This window comes from Rhipicephalus sanguineus, unplaced genomic scaffold, assembly GCF_013339695.2.
Source record: "Rhipicephalus sanguineus isolate Rsan-2018 unplaced genomic scaffold, BIME_Rsan_1.4 Seq6732, whole genome shotgun sequence".
Lineage (NCBI taxonomy): Eukaryota > Metazoa > Arthropoda > Arachnida > Ixodida > Ixodidae > Rhipicephalus > Rhipicephalus sanguineus.
The window spans coordinates 3375-23818 of record NW_023615742.1 but is presented as its reverse complement, the minus strand read 5'-3'; the positions used below and the strand labels follow the sequence as shown (position 1 = coordinate 23818).

At 43.3% G+C, this 20444-nt stretch overlaps 1 protein-coding gene and 1 long non-coding RNA gene across 3 annotated transcripts; one reads left to right on the top strand and one right to left on the bottom strand.

Moving 5' to 3' along the window:
- The first annotated feature begins 3453 nt into the window (after positions 1-3453).
- LOC119378073 (uncharacterized) lies at positions 3454-11887 on the top strand. 2 transcript variants are annotated; one of them, XM_037647319.2, is made up of 6 exons: positions 3454-3578; positions 3707-3760; positions 4945-5141; positions 5420-5579; positions 6344-6445; positions 11286-11887. In XM_037647319.2, the coding sequence occupies exons 1-6, from the start codon at positions 3536-3538 to the stop codon at positions 11306-11308; spliced, it is 579 nt and encodes a 192-aa protein (XP_037503247.1). In that variant the 5' UTR covers positions 3454-3535; the 3' UTR covers positions 11309-11887. The 2 variants fall into 2 exon arrangements, with proteins under 2 accessions (XP_037503247.1, XP_037503245.1); XM_037647317.2 differs by having other exon boundaries at positions 3455-3578; positions 4945-5147; positions 11286-11886.
- Positions 7030-9250, bottom strand: LOC119378074 (uncharacterized). The gene is made up of 3 exons (XR_005180921.2): positions 9155-9250; positions 8180-8339; positions 7030-7235 (listed from the first exon to the last, which is right to left on the bottom strand). It is a non-coding gene; the product is annotated as an uncharacterized LOC119378074 (long non-coding RNA).
- Positions 11888-20444: the final 8557 nt, after the last annotated feature.

The following is a 20444-nucleotide window of genomic DNA, read 5'->3' as shown; positions in this document are numbered from 1 at the left end:
GAGTCACCTACCTTCGCGAAAAGTCTGGCTAAGTGGGCGGTGTAACATAACATAACTCAGCGATCATTGACGCCTCTCTTGCGGCTCTTAGGTCACATGATTGCTTCAGTGGCTTACCAAGCGATGCTCGTAGTTTGTTGGGAACCCCCCCGTAACACTGCTGTTGCAGCAGGTATTGTAGAACTGTCTCCTGGAACCTACTGTCATTATGGGCTCAGGAAAGGGCTGGAACACATTTTGGGCTCCGCAGAGCGTGTCCCAGATGTAGTACCCCTTTGTTTTAATATAGATGGGCTTCCTTTGGCAAAGAGTTCGAAGCAGCAGCTTTGGCCAGTGCAGTGCTGTGTCCGTGACCCAGACTTGGCTGATGACTTGCAGAAACCTTTTCTTGTAGGTGCATTTGTGGGTCCTTCAAAGCCAGACTGTGCTAATGACTTCTTGAAGCCATTTGTTTCCGAGCTGAAGGAGCTGCTTCAGTCTGGTATATCGGTATCTGGGAAAGTAGCAGAAATCAAAGTCAAAAGCATCATCTGTGATGCGCCGGCTCGGGCTTTTATATTCCAGATTAAAGGACACAGCAGTTACTATGGCTGTCCAAAATGTACAGCAGAGGGTAGCTTTCGTGAGAAGTAGTTTTCTCTGCAACAGTAGGTAGACCTAGAACTGATGAGTCATTTCGTCAGCAGGAGGACATGGATCACCATCTGGGAGTAACAATCTTGACTGAGCTACCAATAGACTGCATCATATGTGCACCACTTGATCTAATGCATCTGTTGTATCTTGGTGTTACGCGTAAACTTGTGAACCTGTGGTTTTCAGGACCTCTCAATGTTAGAATCGGGCCCACTAAACCGAACAGAAATATCAAAACGCAGCTGTTCTCTTGAAAAGCATATTCCTCAGGAGTTTGCACGTAAACCGAGGTCATTTGATGAAAAAGACAGGTGGAAAGCTACTGAGTTCAGACAGCTCTTGCACTACACTGGACCTGTGGTACTTGAAGGCAACCTTTCTGCTGCTGCCTATGCTAATTTCTTGACACTGCATGCAGCATCAAACATCCTTAGCACACCTTCTCTCTGTCATGAGCATGCAGACTATGCACAAACTCTTTTGGAGCAATTTGTCAATGGCTTTGTGGAATTGTATGGTGCATCAAATGTCTCGTACAATGTTCACTGTCTTTTGCATCTTGCTGCTGATGCAAAGGTGCATGGTACTTTAGAATCTTTTTCAGCATTTGCTTTCGAAAACAATTTGCAGATGATCAAAAAGCTTCTTCGCCGGTCAGGCTGTCCCCTCCGCCAATTGTACAACAGGTTAAAAGAAAGTGACAACCTACAGAGCGTTTCCTCATCTTGCACTGTTGATGGATATGAGCTGCTTGGTAGCCATGAGGCAGCTGTTACCCCTACAGGCTGCATGAACCCTCAATATAAGGCAGTCAAATTTCGTTCCTTTACGGTTACCCTTAAAGCAGCCAACAACTGCTGCAAAGTTGGAAATGCGATTGCCCTTGTTGACGCTATAGCACACAGTAGCCAATATGAGAGCCCTTGCATTGTAGGAAGGCAGTTTCTAGAAGTGAAACCACTGTACACACAACCGTTTGACTCTACTAGGCTCAGTATTGCTGTTGTTGACAGGCTTTCAAATGTCCAGTGCTGGTCAATCACTGACATTCAGAACAAGCTGGTTATCCTTCCTTACCATGATAAGTTTGTAGTTGTACCTTTACTTCATACGAGCTAGCTCGAACACTGTTCCTATGTTGAAAGAATAAACGCTGTTTATGTTCTAGCTCCGTTGCTAATTTTTGAATCAGGCTACAGCAACAAAGAACTGAAATTTGTGCTAACATTCTGATAGAAAATATTTAATCTCTTCTAAAAAATGCATCAGCATAGCGATGTTTCTTCATGCTGCCACTTAAGTGAGTGTATTAAGGCCGGCAGTGTCTTGATAGTAGCTGAATAAAGAAAGGTGGTGCTGACATTATGTCATGTTGTAGCTTCTGCAACTAAAATTTCTGTACAACATTATAATTTTGTTACCTTTTTATGAAGTTAGTTTTGGCAGATGAGATGTCTAATATGTCCACTGAAATCTGAGAACACTGTAAACAAAGGCAGTTGTTCGCGTGAGCTTTTGCGAAAAAATTTTTAACCAGTCGATGTTATGTTCATTTTTGTCTGAGAGTGGTCACAGACAATTTTTACAGATGCGCTTTCCATTGGGGAATTTACTGAAGAGAAACAGTAGCTGTTGTGCCCAACATATGGATTGTTGGTGGCAAATGCTATTGGCCACCAGGACCTGGCTGCAAAATGGCAACTGTTCAAAAAGCAAAAGCCCCCAACAAAGACTTGGAAATGTACAGCATTGTGGTGAAAACTACCTACAGTAAGTTTATTATGGATAGCTTTAACTTGAGTATGATGCATGCAGTTCTCTGAATATGCGGGTTCTTATTATAGGCACATATCAAGAGGCTCGTAGCAATCTGGATCAAGCTCAGTACTCTGAGTTGAATCTGAGCACCTTCAGAAAGGAAGGTTAGACTGACCCTTGGTTTACCATCATGCTACTCATATCGCATTTATGTTCTTTTTTCCCCACTCCTCGAACCTGCTGTGCAGTTTCGAGACAAAGCCCACAGTCTGTTGTTCTGTCTTTTTAATAAGGTGTCAAAGCCAAGTCGTTACAATCAGCGATGATGAAGTGCCACTTTCATTCACAGACCTCACTGGTTCAAATGGACCGTCCACAGATGAACCGTAAGTTGTCATACGAAGAGCATTATTCTCTTTTGTAATATTCCTTTTTGCATGCAGGAATGGAGAACACTTGTGCAAATGCTTGCGACGAATTTCACGAAGGAGGAAACCAGTTGCAAGAGGTTGGCAACCAACAGAAAGGACAGGCAAGCAGCAGCTCACCCTTTTACAATACGTCATACTAAGTCTCTCTTTGTTGCCACACTCGGTCAATGCTGCATATTTCTTTTTAAAATGTCAAAGCCAAGCCACACCTTCAATGCTATTTTGAAACCCCCCAGCAGCTTTCCTGGCCCATCTGGTTCAACACGTAAGCAAATAAGTCCTTAAGTGTGCTTCTTGTCTGACATGGTTTTGAATTTGCAGACAGAGACTGCGACACTCCGGCAGAAAACACTGAACGTAATCATCCACATTTCTGGCCTCATCTTCAGTTGACTAACTACTCAATACTTTGCAGATCTTTCAAGTGACTGACGAATCGGAACATGGTTGTGGTAAGCATTGTACTTCCACTTTCCTTATGCTGGAGAGCATATATTAACTTATATGTAATTTTAAAAAAGTATCCTTTATAAAGGCGCCATTGAAGCATGTAAATCAATTTAGCTGTATCTAAACTTAAGATTTCTAGGCCAAGTTGTAGGGCTGCTAGGAGCCCAGCACAATAAATTGCATAGTTTCCCTTGAATGGATATTTAGTCATCCCTATATTCTGGGCAGCTGGGTGACGTTGCAGCACTTTCTTTGCAGAGATGCTGGATGGCCAGGAGACTGAAGCTGGCATGCGTGACTCTGGTAAACTGTGAAAGCTTCTCGTTAGTGATGTGTTTTCAGTTATATATGTGCCCCCGGTAAACTTATCAGTCCAGTACTGACACTTTTTTAACCAAACCTGCATTAAAATTTTCATGTTTTGTCTGCAGCCATGGCTTCACCTCCTGCACGGGCAAAAAACAGGAAGGCGCTAACCCCAGAGGGTACGTTCAGCATCAACTAATGAGATTTTCATAGATATTGTCTGGTTAAAGTGCAACTTTGGATGCATGTTCATGTTGCCAGGTGCAATGTAGGGCTAGATACTTGAGAGGAATTAGTGTGCTGTTTTTTGTTGTCAATACAGCTTTTCACGTATTCACTAAAGTAAAGCTTGTCTTATTCCTCCACCTCCGTGTAGGGTAGCCAGCCAAGCCAAGCTTGGTTAACCTCCCTGCCTTTCTCCTTCGTTTTTCTCTCTTTCTATCATTCTTCCCATGTGTGCCTGACTGATTAGCATACATGAAGTTTCTGTAAAGGACTCCCGACATCGAATGTTAAAGCTTGAAATGTTTGTGTCATTGATTGTCTAGCGTACACAGGCATTACTGACTTGAGCACATCGTTCCAAATTAATGTGGTGAATGTTGCCTTTGAGAAATTTTAATTTGGTTTTGAATAACCGTGACTGTTCATCTGAGTAGGCAGCACATCTGGATATTGTCACTAGTATGATTAGGACAGGGGCCTCCTGTGATGTTTAACGATTAATGAGAGTATTCTCAGTCTCACAGACAAGTTTGCAGCGTTATTCTTCACTCTGTTGTGTGGCTGCTGTCAACGTGGTTCTGGCTGTTGGCACCAGTGCATGGCTTTTTTGAGTACTGTAGCAAGGAATTTTTTTTTTCAAAAGGGCACACTCATGATAGAAATGTGGGTGCTCGGCAGGTGGGTGTGTTGTGTCGTTTAATTGTTTACAGAAATTTCCGCGCTAACACTTGCCTGGAGTGTCACACCCTAACTTCCACTAAAGCATTCACATGCACTTTCAAGGTCGCCAAAGTGCAACCACATCTGGCCATCCGCGTCGTCCGTCTTTCTTTGTGTTTGTTAAAAAATTTTAGCACTGTTCCCCTTCTTCGCACTATCTACCAACTCACTAGCCCAAGCTTCAACCTTAGCACATCTGGCATTATGGCACTCCCCTGTGGTAGGCCACTAGTTTATAATTTTAGGTGGGAGTTTTGAGTGATGTCGAAATTGATCATAATTATACTTGGATAGTTATGATGCATTACAATATTTGAAGTTCAATTTTGGGATTATCAGAGATACAAATTAGCACAAAAGTCACAAACAAAGATTGGTTGTTAGGGGTCTGCAGGCTTTTTGTACCATTTTATTTCAGAGTTCCAGCATGAAGTACTCGTGAAGCTGACAGTGCTGCGAATGGTTCAAAAGCAGCATGGGGAACTTATACATGGGCTGATCGGCCGGCTTCGGTCCAATGCTGCCAAAGGAAATGCACCTTTAGTTTCCAGCCCGTTCTCGGAGTACGAGTCACTGAAACAGTTCGATAACAAGTTGACTGGCCAGATGAAAGATGTGCTTGTAAGTGCATTGAGGTTGTGTGTTGTGTGTGTTTTGCTGTCTGAGGGCCACCTAATGTCTTCCTTCTTTTCAACACTAGTGCAGTGTGTAAATCCTCAGCCACCACTGAATAGAATTTTAATTTGTCCCCTAGGTTACATATATTTATAGAAAATTTGAAGTAGTCGATGTACTCTTTTAGTAAAGCCATTATTTTATATATATTCATGAGATATGTGCAGTTTTTAATTGCATGCTTACGATAAGTGTATATTGGCTTGCCTCTATTTCAGGTGGAAGAGCTTGCCAACAAAGGTGGAATCAATGCTGCTGCGTGCACAAAAAGAATTCTTTGCTACCTGCTCTGTGACAATCTTGCAGCGGAATTCTCATGGCTTGGAAAAAAAGGAAAGCGTAGATTCAGCGAGCTCCGTCTTGCCTCTTGCATAATAAGTAAGTGTTTTTCATGTACTTGATTGATAGCTTCTCTTGTTTCCTTGGTGAAAGAGGTCTCTCCGTTCAACTAAAAACTGTCAGGTGGCTGCCATTTGGACTTTGCTTTAAATGTTTTAAGCATCATGCTTTTGCTTCTAGGATTACAGAAAAGGGAGAAGGCAGGGAGGTTAACCAGACAGCAGTCCAGTTGGCTACTCTACGCAGGGGTATTGTTATAGTGTTGTTACTGGTGGATCCGGAGGGGGTGGGGGGTCAGATGTCCTAACTCCTTCCCCTCCTTAATTCTTGAAAGCCGAGTGTGTGTGTCGTTATCAATGAATCAACTTCGTGTTTAGTCCCTCTTAAAAACGGTTGGAAGAGAGGTGAAAGAAAGCTGTCTTTTGGTTTTGTTTTTGCTCCTATCGCAAGGGTTCACGGCAGCACAGTCACGTTGCATATTTATACCAATCAATAGAATAGTGAAATATATACATCATTTTGAACATGGAAGTAGAGCTAAGATCGATAAAGGAACAACATGGGGAATATAATCATAGTGGACAAAATATTACTAAATAAGTCATTTGCATTTACAAATTTATTACAAATTTAAAGCTTTAAGTATCAGACTTCTCATTAGCTGCCCCCCCCCCCCCCTGGACAAAATCTTGTATCCGCCTTTGACGGTTGTCATCGGAAAGAAATCAGGCTGTTGGCTTGATTGAATGTTTAAGTTGGTGTCACTTTTTGTCTCTCAATTATTTGCTTTGACTTTCTCAAAGGTGCTGTGCAAAAGGTTCACGCTGCAAATGAATTTGCCATAGAGGCAGCCATTCGAGAATGGCTGCGTCATGCCCCAGCAAGGCACAGGAATGCAGCAAGAGGTAATAAACCTGCTATGCATTTTGCAGTAAGCTTAAAGGAACTGACAGCTAATTTCTGCAGTGCCCAGTTTTTTTCTGTTGCAATCGAAGCTCATTGGTCACAGTATCCAGTCAGTGTGATGTAAATGGAAAGCACTGTAGAACGTTTTTTAAAATTTTCTATCTGCTTTGTAGATTGAGTTCCCTACCAGCAAAATTTGCTTGGCCCAAGCATGGTAAATCATCAGTGGCCAAGCTGTCCATGAATGGAAAGTTATTGGAGGCCAAGCAAATACGAGCTTGGCAGTTGTAACAAGCCTACCATTGGCCAAGCAAAGGAAGGCCGTGCTTGGCAAATCATTGGAAACACCTCTTGCCATGGTTGGCACTGTAGTGGAACACCATGCAATAACCAAGCATGTTCTAGATATGGAGGCCAAGCATTTTGGCCAATGTAATTTCTGGCACATTTTTTGTAGTTTTTTGTCTTGAATAAAATTTGGTGCCCGGCTACATTTTCTCTACATTTTGTCTGTACCCCCACCCCCCCAAACAAGTCACAAGGCAAATATTTCTGGTGCTTCAGGTTTATTTTACGCTGAATATATACAAGGCAATACGCCATTTTTATATTCCTTCCTGAACTCTTGCGATTATAAAGTGTTGCTTGGGCTTCTGTTGGAGTCTTTCATCAAGGTGGCACGCCGTCTTTGCATAAGTGCACCTTCTTGATCCACAGCGAACATGAGCCACCTTTTTGTTATGTCCGAAACAGCTGCGTCGGTTGTGTTGAACAGGGTACGTCTGGCACCTGTGAAATACAAGGAGACAAAAAATCATGAGCTTCTCTTTAAAAAGTCATTTCTCAGGCTTTCAACAATTTTCAACACATAGCGGGAACATTTGTTGGAAGGCTAATCGGTTATGCATGATTATGAAGATCAGAACACATGCACGGACAGGAAGAGTTGATTGGACAGCATGATACATATTTTTTTTTTCACTTTCAACTACAAGCTTATTAATGGAGTAGCTTGCGTAGTTTTGTGAGAACCCCATCAATATGAAACAAAAGATGAAGAAATACAACAAAAATGTCCCACTTAATCTTCTATTCTGGCACCCTCTTCCAGAACAACATATATTCTTTCAAATTATAAAAGATCATACTTTTTTGCTGATAGCACTATGGAAGGAGCATTGGCGCACGAGCACTCTATTATGTCCTTGTTTTCTTCCTGTACGTATGTCCTTTGAGATTTATGAACGTTGCTGGGATAGTCGATGTACCAAGATGTTGTAGTTGCCGGGGAGCTTCTGTTGAGTCCTGCTGCTTAGCAGTGCTGCTGACTGTTAAACAAAGAAATTGGTTATGTGCTCTGGTTCTCGGCTCCTAAAAATAGGAACTCCAATAAAACAGAAAATAACATGATTGAACACTGCACTGGAGAAGCATCTTGGTAGTAGTGAAACTGTTTGTTTCAATGCTGATTCTTGCTCCTGATGGCACAAGTTGGCAGTATTCATGAAGGCAGCATATATAAACTCTGAAAAATTTGTATCAGTTGGACAAGTTTCCAAACAAACATCAGTAATGCAGTATGTGCAAATATACTGGTCGTGGTGAAGCATCTTCTAAACAACTACGACCGAAATATCACAACATGGAGAAGTCTACATAATACTGAACCTCATAATGAGGATGTCCTGCAGAGCAGGAGAGAAAACTAGAATTTGTTTTTTATTGACACTTACCAAGGAGAAACAGCAGCACATTTGCCAGGCTTTTAAATGCTAATTTGTTCTCAGAAACCCAGCTGTACTTCTGTACGACCATTTTAGATACAATGTGCTGGAGCTCTCTGTGCATGGCATCTTTAGCACTGCTGCCATCTTCTAGGGAGAAATAGCTGATCTGTAACAAAAAAAAGCAATAAATAAATTATTAAGTTTATCAAAGAAATGTTACACATGTTTAAAAGCTTGGAAAGAAGTCTTTATTATATTCAGAGGTTGTGGTGCCAACAGAAAGATAACCTTGCAGTGATAAAAACAGCATTATTTCATCACTTGAAATATTCATACATTCTACGCAGTACTTGTGCGGACTGACAAAATCTATGCCTTCATGGTGGAAATTGTGATTAAAAGTAATAAAACCCAGTAAGAATTCAGCATGGCAATGTGGCAACGCGAGGCGCTCCTCCAGAAGCGAACGAGAAATAGCCGCGCACGCCGACCACACGCCACTCGCTGCTACGTGTTAAAGGGCATAGTATACGAAGCTCGACGCTGCTTGATACAAAGTACGGTCATACTGCACACTAAGTGGAACCTTGCATTTACCGAGATGTAGCAGCTACAGACTGCATCAGCGGCTCGGCAACTGTCTTTCGGACCATGCAGGGGGCAACACCTCAGGTGGCAGTCCGTTCAGTTTGTCATATCGCGAATAGTTTTCACAGAAAAACCGTGGATCGCTCATGAAAAATTAAGGCGAATTGAAGCGATGCTCGAACACCGTACAGAAGAACGTTTGACATATGCCCGGTTTTCGCTGGTAACATGGGAAAACTACGGCATGTGCAATCACACACATTGAAAAGAGTTAGGACTACATGCACTACGTACGCAGCATCCGCGATTTTCGCCTCAGTGAACCTCGTCATCGAATCCCATATTGCATAGAGGGAACAGGGGCAAATAGAGAGACTGCTGAAATTTACTCACCTTCTATTTCAACTTGAATTAGAAGCTCGTCGCCCCCCTGCACAGCACACCTCCACCTTCAACCAACGCCATGCGAACAAGGAACAAGGCGCCGCCGCCGGCCGCGCCGCGCAGTCATACACGCGTGGTTGGAGAGTGTATTCGGTACATGCGAATACACGCTTAAAGACACATTAACTGCAATATTTTTGATGACTTGTGCACTATTACACAAGCGCATAACGGCCGCTGCAGTTTGTAAATTCGTGAAAATTGCCTGTTTGGATGCATTGGTGAACTATTTTTTTTTAGCGCACTAAGGTTGTGCACAGGCCGAACCGTGCCGCGCGCGGGAAAAGGTGCGAAATTCAAACGTCGCACTGCGCGCGAGCGCATGTACAGGTCTGGTCCTCTGGATAAAAGAAATGAAAAATGAAGTATTCCGTAGAGCAATCAGAGCGAACTCAATTAATGACCGGAAAAAATATTAGCACGTGGCTATTCGGTAGCTGTTTGTAAGACTTCACGACAAACTGTGCTAGAGAAACGGACACAACCGCTCTTCCGTCTCATTTTTTTAACCGCTTGTACGTCTTCGTGCGTCACGAATTTCCATGGAGAAGAATAATACAAAGAAGTGAGTATGCTTGATGGCCAAGCACATTCCGAGAACATTGGCCAGCAACCATGGCACATTACAGAAAAGCCCTTGGCCTCCATCTTAAATGTGGCAGATATCTTTCAAACCTTTTGTTTCATTCTAATAAGTGGTAAGAGCCAACAACTACGGGAAACACGCACTTAAAAAATAAATTGGCCACTTTCGCTGCCATCTTATCCATATTTTGCATGTAGGCCATGCCCTTTTCTATCACGCTGTCAGGGCATTGGCCAATGAAAACGGAAGCCGATGGGAATCCAAGATGTGTCCAATGATCGGCCATCGGCCACTGCTGGTAGGGTTGTGCTTGGAAAACATGCTAGAAACAGTGATATGTGAGCATGATAACAATCATATGCCAGCATTTGCGAGAGTTTATAGGCTATATCAGTAGTTCTGCTCATCCAGTGGTGGCACCCACTTATGGTAAAACTAGTAAACAGCTTTTTGTATCTCACATGAAGACTACAGTATATGTAATCACTCTTAAGTTTGCCTACAAAAGCACTTGAGTGCATCTCCATGCAATCATGGACACCACAGTTCACAGCAGGTGTGCTGTTGCCACCGTTGCCGTGATGCTGGCTTTGCTTCTCAGAACATTTTTTTTTTATCTTGTAATGCTATGGAATAAATAAAGTGCACATGGCTGTGTGACTTAAAGACCACAGTTTAAGCAAGAAGTATAATGTATTAAATGACAAGAAATTGCATAGTTAGCTCAATTCTCTGTCGCATTGTACCAAGCCTTCCCTGCAGAAGTGGTACATGCGTTTTTTTTTAACTTTCTATAGCACTTTATACTTCCTACTTAAATCACAAGCACCATGATAAAAATAGTCCCGAAAGTTAGTTTTCATTTCCACTAGAATCTTGTGACATGTTCTGATCAATTGTTGAGCCCTTTAATGGTTATGTTTCTCATCATATTTGGACGTTAAGTTGCCTCTGAGAAATTTTCAACAAGTTGAATGTTATCCCATAACTTTATGACACAATGTGGCAGACAATTAGGCATACACTGGAAACTCAAATGTGTGTCCAGTGTAGCTCTTATCTGCTGCACTTTAGTATGAAAACATCACTCTTTGTAGTATGATGTTCCGAAACTGAAATTTACAACGAAGCACGAATTAGTGAAAGGTCTTTGTATTTATTTATTGATACTCTTAAGGCCCAAGGGCATTTCAGAGTGCTCTTTAGCTTCTAGGAATAGCTATACTTACATATGCTGAAATGAGTGACGTGGTTATTGCTCATGTATGCATTATTAATCTGCATTTGCTGTGTTTCTGCAGTATGCATCATCTTTCTCAATTTCTTCTGCTAAGTTGAGGAGTGGGGCATTATAATCCAAGCCAAGCATTTCTTTCTCATGGTAATATTGAGTAGCAGTACTGCTGGTATGCTCATGCTTGGAATGTCTTATAGTATTTCTTTTCGCTGTTTTTGGATAGCTTATACTGACTCTCTTTTTTGTTGTATTCTTAGGATCAAGTGGTTGTGATGAGTAGCCATGCAGCATGATGAAGCCTTAAAGGGGAACTTCGTTGAAGACTTTTGTTCAGCAATTTTTCATTCACATCACTTCGAAGCGTTCAAGGCGAACTTCATTGAAGACTTTTGTTCAGTAATTTTTCATTCACATAACTTTGAAGCTTTCAAGGCGAACTTTGTTGAAGACTTGTTCAGTAATTTTTCATTCACATAACTTCGAAGCCTTCAAAGTGAACTTCGTTGAAGACTTCTGTTCAGTAATAATTTATTCCCATAACTTCACTTACATTACCCTTACATTCAAAGACTGATTTCATTTTATGTTCAATAAATGTGTTTGAAAACAATGTGCTGTCTGCTGCAATAAATCTCTCAGGTCTTGGACTCAGCATAAACATGCAGGTTAGACGGCAGCTTGTGCTTGATGATAATGCCAGGCTGGTTGGGGTTTTCTTTACCAAACATTGCTAAAATTTTGTGAATGAGAACTTTTTTTCTATGCACTTCCTCAGGCTTGCTGCATGTATAGTTTTGTGTGCTAGAGACCTGCGCTCCCACTGCAGTCTGGCTCTTAGCTGGTGTGCTATACTTATAGAAAGCATCAACGCCGCAATCCGGCCAGCCTCACGCCTTTGATGCTTTCTATAAAGTATAGCCGAGCGGCAATAAGCAAGACTGCCATGGGACCGCAGGTCTAACACACCAACTACATGCGGTAAGTGTGCGAAGTGCATGAAGAAAGCTTTTATTTACTAAATGACAATGTCTATGTATATCTATTAAATGTCCATTCAGTGTTCATGTGTAACGTGCCTGCAACCTTACTCGGTCGAGCTTTTTATAGTTGCGGGTACATCTAATCTTCGTAATTTGGATTTCTATGGATATCTAAGAGACATTTACAACGTCCATGAGAAACATACCATGGATGTCTACACAATATTTGTGGTTCACTGGGATGGTCATTGTGATCTCGCGGGCATTTCATTGACTTGACAAAAACAAAAAAAAAGTCACAGTTTCGCCGCAAGGGCGAAGCAATGAATGCGATTGCAAGAAATTGGAATGTCACACAATGAACGAGAAGCAGCTCGATACTTGCAGCGCGCCGCTGAAGCACAAAGAAGGACGCCCGAAAAAACGCACAGGCATGCACAGGGCAAGCGTGAACTAACAACTGTCACAGATGTCACAGCAACGCGCTGCAAGTGTCGACAATGGAGAATCAGACGCTCTTAGATATTTCTTTTTCTTTTAAACTGCGGCGCGTGGAGTGACCCCCTGCGTCCCCTGCCACACGGGGGCGTCTGATGCAAGGTGTGCCCGGTGTTCTTTGTTTTTAGGGGCGAAGCTCCTTAAGGCGGCACCCGTTCGTCCCTCGTAGTCGTAGTAGTGCGTAACCAGTCGTAACGCTAGTACCAGATCTTGACCTCCAAGGTGGTGCCGGTGGGAGATTTCTCCTGTGCGTTGGTGAACAATAAAAAATTCGCAGCGTGCGCGTTAACTAAAAGCCGAATTCTTCTGTCTCTCACTCCCCATTAGCAGCCATTGGCATGTTCCAGTAGGAAACGTTAGTAGAAGTAGAAGTGTAAGTGTTAGCTAAAAGCCGACTTCTTCTGTCTCTCATTCCCATTAGCACCCATTGTTTACCTCCAAGGTAGTGCCTGGTGAGATTTCTCCTGTGCGTGATTAAACAATAAAAATTTTGTTCAAAACGCCGTTGATTGATGAAATAAACCAACGAAAGACGCCAGATGTTTTCTAAAAGCAAAACGAAAGAACGCCAGATGTTTCTAAAGCAAAACGAAAAGACGCCAGATGTTTTCTAAAGCAATGGTTTTCTAAACAATGAAAATTCACAGCGTACATGTAACATTAAAGTGAGCTGCAAGTCGTCATAACTCATCGAACCTTTAGTATAAACGCGCCCGATCTCACGTCGGTGATGATGTACTGGGCAGAATTCACGGAAGATTCACGGTTTACCGATGAACCTCCGCAGCTTCGCCCACTCATCATCATTCACTCCGTGGATATGCTGTGATTTTTTTTAAAGACGATAGTCTTTCTTGGGGAACTTAAACGCAGAAATTTCGGTCTGTCTGTCTTTCTGTTTGTCTGTCTGTCACCCGATTCAGCCACCCGGCCAAAGTTTAACCACTTTCTCACCAACCAGCCATCTTGAACTGGTTGCGCCGTTCGTACTTGTGAAGATTTTCGATCAAAAAGCAAATGTTACGCATATCTGAGTCGCAACATCCATACGTAAGTATTAGGCGGTGTGTTCCTTTACTAGAAAATACATAGATACGTAAATTCTACCCTAGTGTTTCTTAGGCTGCGCTGAAAATGCTAGTGTTTTGGGGCTGCGCTGCAAATCTGACGCTATTAGCCAGATGAGGCGATTAAACATAGAGGAGGAGGACTCATGCAGTACGGCCGGCAGAAGACTATCGTCTTTTGACGACATTTGCAGCGAAGCACGCAGATACGCGGCCAATTTTTTCCTTCCACATCACCAGTGGGTACAGAAAAGTGCCACTTTGTCGTGTGCGTCTCAAGGGCAGTTTTCAAATTGAAAGAAAATTAGGAGCGTTGCGTCTGCAAATGTCGACAATGGAAAATCAGACGCTCTTAGATATTTCTTTTTCTTTTAACATGCGGCGCTTGGAGTGACCCCCTGCGTCTCCTGTCACACGGGGCCGTCTGATCCAAGGTGTGCCCAGTGTTTGTTTGTTTTAAATGCGAAGCATTTCTTAGCGAACCTCAGGCACTTTGGCCGTTTCTGTCTACGTATCTACCTAGCCGCCTACGTCTGGCGGTTCTCCTGGTGGTCTCCATAACTTGTACTATACCAAAATTGGCATAGCAGTGCATTAGTGTATGACGAACACGATTCACTGGTCATGATATGAATAACGCAAAATACCTGTCGCGTACGTCATCAAACCCTTTCTCTCAGTCACGTGTGGCACATACCCGCATATTAGAGTTTGTTATGCGGGTATGTGCCACAGGTGATAAAGAGTCTCAACCAACACAGTAACGGCGAACACACACATTGACACGCAAGGAAAGTGATAATAATAATGATTGTTGGTGTTTTATGCCCCAAAACTACGATATGATAATAAGAGACGCCATAGCGAAGGTCTCCGGAACATTTTCACCATCTGGTATTCATTAACCTGCACCGAAATCGCACAGTACACGGCAATCTAGCATTTTGCCTCCATCGAAATTTGACCGCCGCGGCCGGGATCGAACCCACGACCTTCGTGTCAGCAGCTGAGCACCGTAACCGCTACACCACCGCGGCCGACGCAAGGAAAGCGAGGCAGCTGAAGACAGAACACTTCTGGAGGATGCTCAACTACCATCCACTCGTCCACATTGTCCGCAATATGGACTACGTGGTTTACAAAAAAGAAAAAAAAACGGGGTGAATGCTTCCCTACAATAAATCTGCCGAGAGAGCCATGCCTCTCATCATTACCGGTTACTTCAACATTGACTTATCAAGACCCAACAACGCCTGATCCTTATAGTGCGTGAAAGACGGCTTGGATGTAGACAGGGCATCGACAGACCTTTCCAGGACAGGAGGCATCATAGTTCATTTCATCGTAAGAGGCATCCAGGATTTCCACCAGCTGCACTATACCTCTCACTTCACTAAACTTATACCCCTCGTAGCCGCGATCATGAACGGATCAGATAACAAGTCCGGTCCAGCTGCTGGTGCTCACTGATCACGGTGATGATGACCTTGCTAAAGAACAGTCAAGAACCCCTTCCACACATACACACAGGTTCGTGAAACGTGCGTGCGTTCTCCGTCATAACGGACAAGTATACGCATAACAACTGGAACGCAACTGTAACAACTGCAACTTTGACTGTAACGTACGTACAGTGCGCCTGCGCGTGCAACTCGGCTGCGAGCCGTATATCTAGGAAAACTTTCCTAAATGAAGCTTATCGTAGTTGCGAGTAACGCCTGTCCTGTGCATCTGCGTTCCTTCTTTGTCCTGTTCGGATTCGCACTATCCAGTATTGAAGAATATAAGCACTACATATCAGCTACATACTGCGTCCGGTGTTGGTAACACCCATGTTGCTGTTGGCATCGTTACGCAACTGTAAACATCTGGTTATATAATACACATGCACTCTTCAACATATGAGTGTGCGTATACCACTTCCACATTTCTCTAGCGTCATTCCGTAACATTTCGCTCAATGTGAAAAATTACGCCACAGTCACCATCCCGCGCATGCTTCGCATAACATCGATTCCCACGGTAGGCGGTATCTGCCAATTTTTTTTTCCAGATCACGAGTGGGTACAGGAAAGGGCCACTTTGTCGTGTGCGTCTCAAGGGCAGTTTTCAAACTGAAAGAAAATTAGGAGCGTTGCGTGACAGAAAACACGCTCAAGCTCCTCCGAGATTCGCTTAGCACCAGCGGTAAATGATATATATTAATAGCTCGCCGTTATTTCGCCGGTGCATGCATGGGGCATGGATGAGTTGTCTAAGGCAGCGAACTGGGGAGCGAGGGGTCGATGGTTCGAATCCGCAGGCGGGTGCTTCGGAATTTCTTTCTTCACCTTATTTTTCTTTGTGCCTTTTTATACATATACATACATATACATATCCGGGACATCACGGCGACGGCAAAAAATCAGTCGAGTGTCCATATAATTGCTATCGCAATAAATCTGCGTGAGATGACATGAGTGTATGACGAAGATAGATGACGGGCCGTACCATGAAACTCATCTTATGCATGTCATGTACGACATGATTTACATGACACCGTATCCGTGCTGTCGCGGGCGCGTCGTTAACATGACATGGTTTACATGATACCGTATCCGTGCTGTCGCGGGAGCGTCATTAACTTGACGTATGCCAAAATTAGCATGACATTACATAGGTGTATGAATAACATAAATGGCAGGTCTGACCATGCAAATCATCTCATGCAGGTCATCTATGACATGATTTACACGATACGGTCTTCGTGCTCTCGTAGTCGTTTCATTAACTTGGTATGTACCAAAATTGGCATGACGTGGCGTTAGTGCATGACCAATGTGAATTGTAGGTCACGGCACGAATAGCGACATGCATGTAGCGTAGTCATGTCATATTTAAAAAAAACGCCAGATCTGCGCGGAAAGCGCAGCACAGTCACAGCGAAAGCTCGAATAGCGGCATTTCTAGAGCCCGTTATAAACTCTCTTGTGTCTACTAATATAAGTACACTAGCAACGTATCCACCACACCACAAATCATAATTTTTGTGAAGTTCGGAAGCACCCACCACGACTATATTCGTCATTCTGCGGAGAAGCGAGGTACCATCTGTAAGGTATTATGTGCAATTTCTTGATGCGACGGCTGATGACGATGAAGAATCATGACTGAACCTTTTGTAATGGGTTGGGAGCTTTAAAGGACCCACTAGTTGCGGAATTCGCGTCGTGTGACGCCCGGTCGTTATTTCACTCTCCCACCACGCTTTATAACATACGCTAACGTGAGAAAGAGATAGAGAGAGGGAATTAACTTTATTGCGACCCTGAGGAAATGGTTCAAGGGCGCCTTATGGGCTTCCTTGGCAACCAATAGAAGTGCACTTGCGAGGAACCCACTACGCTATACATCATCATAATTTTTGTGAAGTAGGGAAGCAGCCACTATGCAATTTTTCGTTATTCTGCGGAGAACCGTGGTACCTGCTAAACACCTGTAAAGCATTATGTGCACTTCGTTGATGCTGTGACTGATGACGATGAAGAATTATGACAGAGCCCTTTGTAATGGGTTGGAAGCATTCAGCAACCCACTCGTTGCGCAATTCGCATTGTGTGACGCGTGGTTACAGAATTCGCGTTGTGTGACGCTTGGTTGTTATTTTACTCTTCTACCACGCTACATTACATATGTTAATGTGGTTGCCGACATGAAGCCTGTATTGTCCGCGAGATAGAGCGGAGTCGCCGCCTGGCGGCTTCTGGCCGAACCGCGCCTAGTGTGGATTGCTCCATGCGTCGTCTGCTAGCGACGCTGTGTTTGCATGTGCGCGTACGTCATGCAGGTCCTCAAAAGGCGGTTTGTTCCGTTGCGTTAGTGCAACTTTAACCGCTCGTACGTATGCCTAACACGATGTAAAGAAGCATTTGGCCTTGATCGGCTGTATATGTACTGTAATAAGATCAGTAAGTGCACTTGTCTAGAGTGCCGTGTGTGGTCGTCGTTCACGAGAGTGATATCAGTGTAGGTGCAGCTGTGTGGTTCAAACGCATTGCAAAGTGCACTTGCCGTTGTCCTAAAGATGAGAAGTATTAAATCTCATGTGAATATAGCCTTTTAGCGGCTCGGTGGTAAAAAAAAAGGCTCTCATGCACTTGCGCGTTGTGGTTAGGTGTATAACTTCGGGACTGTTGTTTATAAGTTACGCGACGAGCTTTAGTTGTGTATGGTCCGGGTCTCACTACAGAGAAATACTTCTGTCAAGTCACGTCTGACACTTCGGTATTTAAATTGTCTCCTAAAAAGAACGGAAAATGGAATGACACGGAAATCGCAAAACTGAGTTGCCTTGCGCAATTTTAACTTGTGGCGAAATTTGCACAAAAACACCTGTTTACTTAGATTAAGGTACGCGTTAAAGAGCCCTGATAGTCAAAATTAATCCAAACGGCGTGCTTTACATTTATCTCGTAGTAATTTCACGCGAAGCCACATCTTTTTTTTTTACATTATATTGAGCGTTTGTGTTGGATTGTTACAGATTGACGGAAGGCAGCGGACATTATTCGCGTGAAAAACATTCTTTGGTCCCGTGAAATAACCGGGCCTTTGTTCCATTACTGTCGTGTAAGTAATCAATCGAAGAAAGTTCCGTGCTGTGCAGTTACCTTCGTGTACTGTTACTGGAATAAACAAGAAGCGTGTGCGTGTTAAACGTATCCGTAGCGATAAAGCGCTGTCAGCCACGTAGCTTATCTCAGTAAACCTATCAACTGTCCTACATTTCATGGAGAACTTAATAAGAAATGCGAATGAATATTTGAGCACGCAGTGCACAAGAGAGAGAGGTTTATTTATAGAAAGGCAGAGAGCTCGGCCTGAGCGATAGTATGCTCTAGCCTGCTACTCTACACCGGGGGTGGGGAAAGGGGAGAAAAAAGAGTGATGGATGACGATGGTAAGTAAGGGAGGTCAGTATGTACAGTCCCGTCTAGGTGGCGCAGTGCTATAGCCGCGCATAAAGTCCCTCTATTTTTGGACCCCTCGAGAGGGCGCGCGTGTAGTTGTCGCTACCTTTATAAATATAGGGACCTTAGCCGCGCATCTATATAGTCCAGTGGCTTGTAGGAAAGCTGCGACACAAAGTGCTATCTGAACTCGTCGTGTAGGAATACGGGCTTTCTTTTTGATGGGGGATATCCAGATGAACAAGAAGTAAATACTTAATTCAGTCGCGCTACAGCAGTAGGTGGAACACAAGCTAAACATGTACAAATAAAACAACAAGAAAACGTCATCCATTGCGAAAAAGCCGACTGCTACCGAAGGCGAGCAACTAGTGATGCAGAACTATCGGAAAATTGACTATCGATAGTATCGATAGTTTTTTTGAAACTATCGATAGTGTAAACAAACTATCGATAGTGTTACTATCGACAAACTATCTGGGCGCAAGTTCGCCCAAATAAAGAGCTCCGTATTTCCCAGTCTTGCTGCGGTATCCTTCACCGTCACAACCACGTGACAATACTATCGATAGCGGTGTGAATAATGATGCTGTCGCTGGGCGGCCATATTGTCAAAATATTTGCGATAGCCCACTATCAGCTTTTCTTAATTTATGAGCAATTTTTGGCGAGAGAAGTAAATTATTTCCGCAGTGAAAACGGCGGTATATGCCCACCAATAAATTCGTATCCAAAAGCAACCAGTTACATCTTACAATTAACTTCTTGGTATTACTTTATTTTGACATCATAAAATGCAATATCAATTACGAACGGCTTTTACAGTTGGTTGGTATTAGAATCTGGAATGTTATTCTTTTTGAAATAAAAATGTGTTCTAATTTCACTAAGGCTCTTGAAAAACACTATGTATTTAGAAGAGTGTACTGATTTATTATGTCCTGTCATATGTGGTCTGATGACTGTCTTAATTTTAGTATGTAAGTCGGTGATTTTCCTACTTCGTTCTTTCCCGTGTTGTAACGCTTTTGTGCGCTTATTTCATGTACTGTAATGTTTCTTTGCCGGATATTATATACCTTTTTAGTTACACTTTTCCGAAGTGCCATTATAAACTATTTTTTTTTGGACCCAAACTAGCCTATGGCTATGGGTCCACACTGTGTATGCAAACTTTTTGTAAAAATGTGAGCAATAAAATTAAATTCAATTCAGTTCAATTTGAAGCCGCGCAGTCCCAACACATCTAAAGACTTCCTTTCCGCTGCAGCTGAACAGTTTGTCTTTATGATCATGTGTCAGCAAAGCACTCTGGTGAAGAACGCAATCATGTCAACTTTCTTGCTCAGCCTGCTCCTCCGTCTCCCCTATGTACCATGCGCGCGGGGAACCAAGTTTATTTTGCAATGAGTTCGCGCTGTTGATATTATACTATCGATAGTACCATCGAAGTTACTATCGATGGCGCTATCCATAGTATTTTTCACCATCGATAGTTCGATAGTGACCTCAGCTATCGATAGTATCGATAGTACCATCGATAGTTCTGCATCACTACGAGCAAACCCGTTCGTTGGCAGAATGCGCTTCTCTCACAAGTCATAGTAACGTACGGCGCGCTTCGCGCATTAATTCGGGAATGAAGAGCGCACATATTACGAGAAAGCTGCAGTCAACGCATTTTGTTTGCCGGAAATCGGGTGAAATCGCTCTCAACCAAAGCGCTGTTGTGTGCGTTTGTATACGCGCCGACAACCGCCTATCCACACTAGCGCGGCGACACTGCTGCCACCTGTAGCCCGATCTCGCGGCGAATAGGGTCTTTCTGCAAAGCAGTTTCAAGCACCCGCATGGCTCTGAGGTATATTACTGGGCTCCACGCAGAGGGCCCACGTTCGAACCTCGTCCTATCCCGGAAATTT

Excerpts from the sequence above, each read along its gene's own strand:
- LOC119378073 (XM_037647317.2), top strand. The coding sequence starts at position 3,536 with ATGCTGGATGGCCAGGAGACTGAAGCTGGCATGCGTGACTCTG. Across the intron at positions 3,761-4,944 it reads GAAGGCGCTAACCCCAGAGG|AGTTCCAGCATGAAGTACTC; the intron begins GTACGTTCAGCA and ends ATTTTATTTCAG. Across the intron at positions 6,446-11,285 it reads GCACAGGAATGCAGCAAGAG|GATCAAGTGGTTGTGATGAG; the intron begins GTAATAAACCTG and ends TTGTATTCTTAG.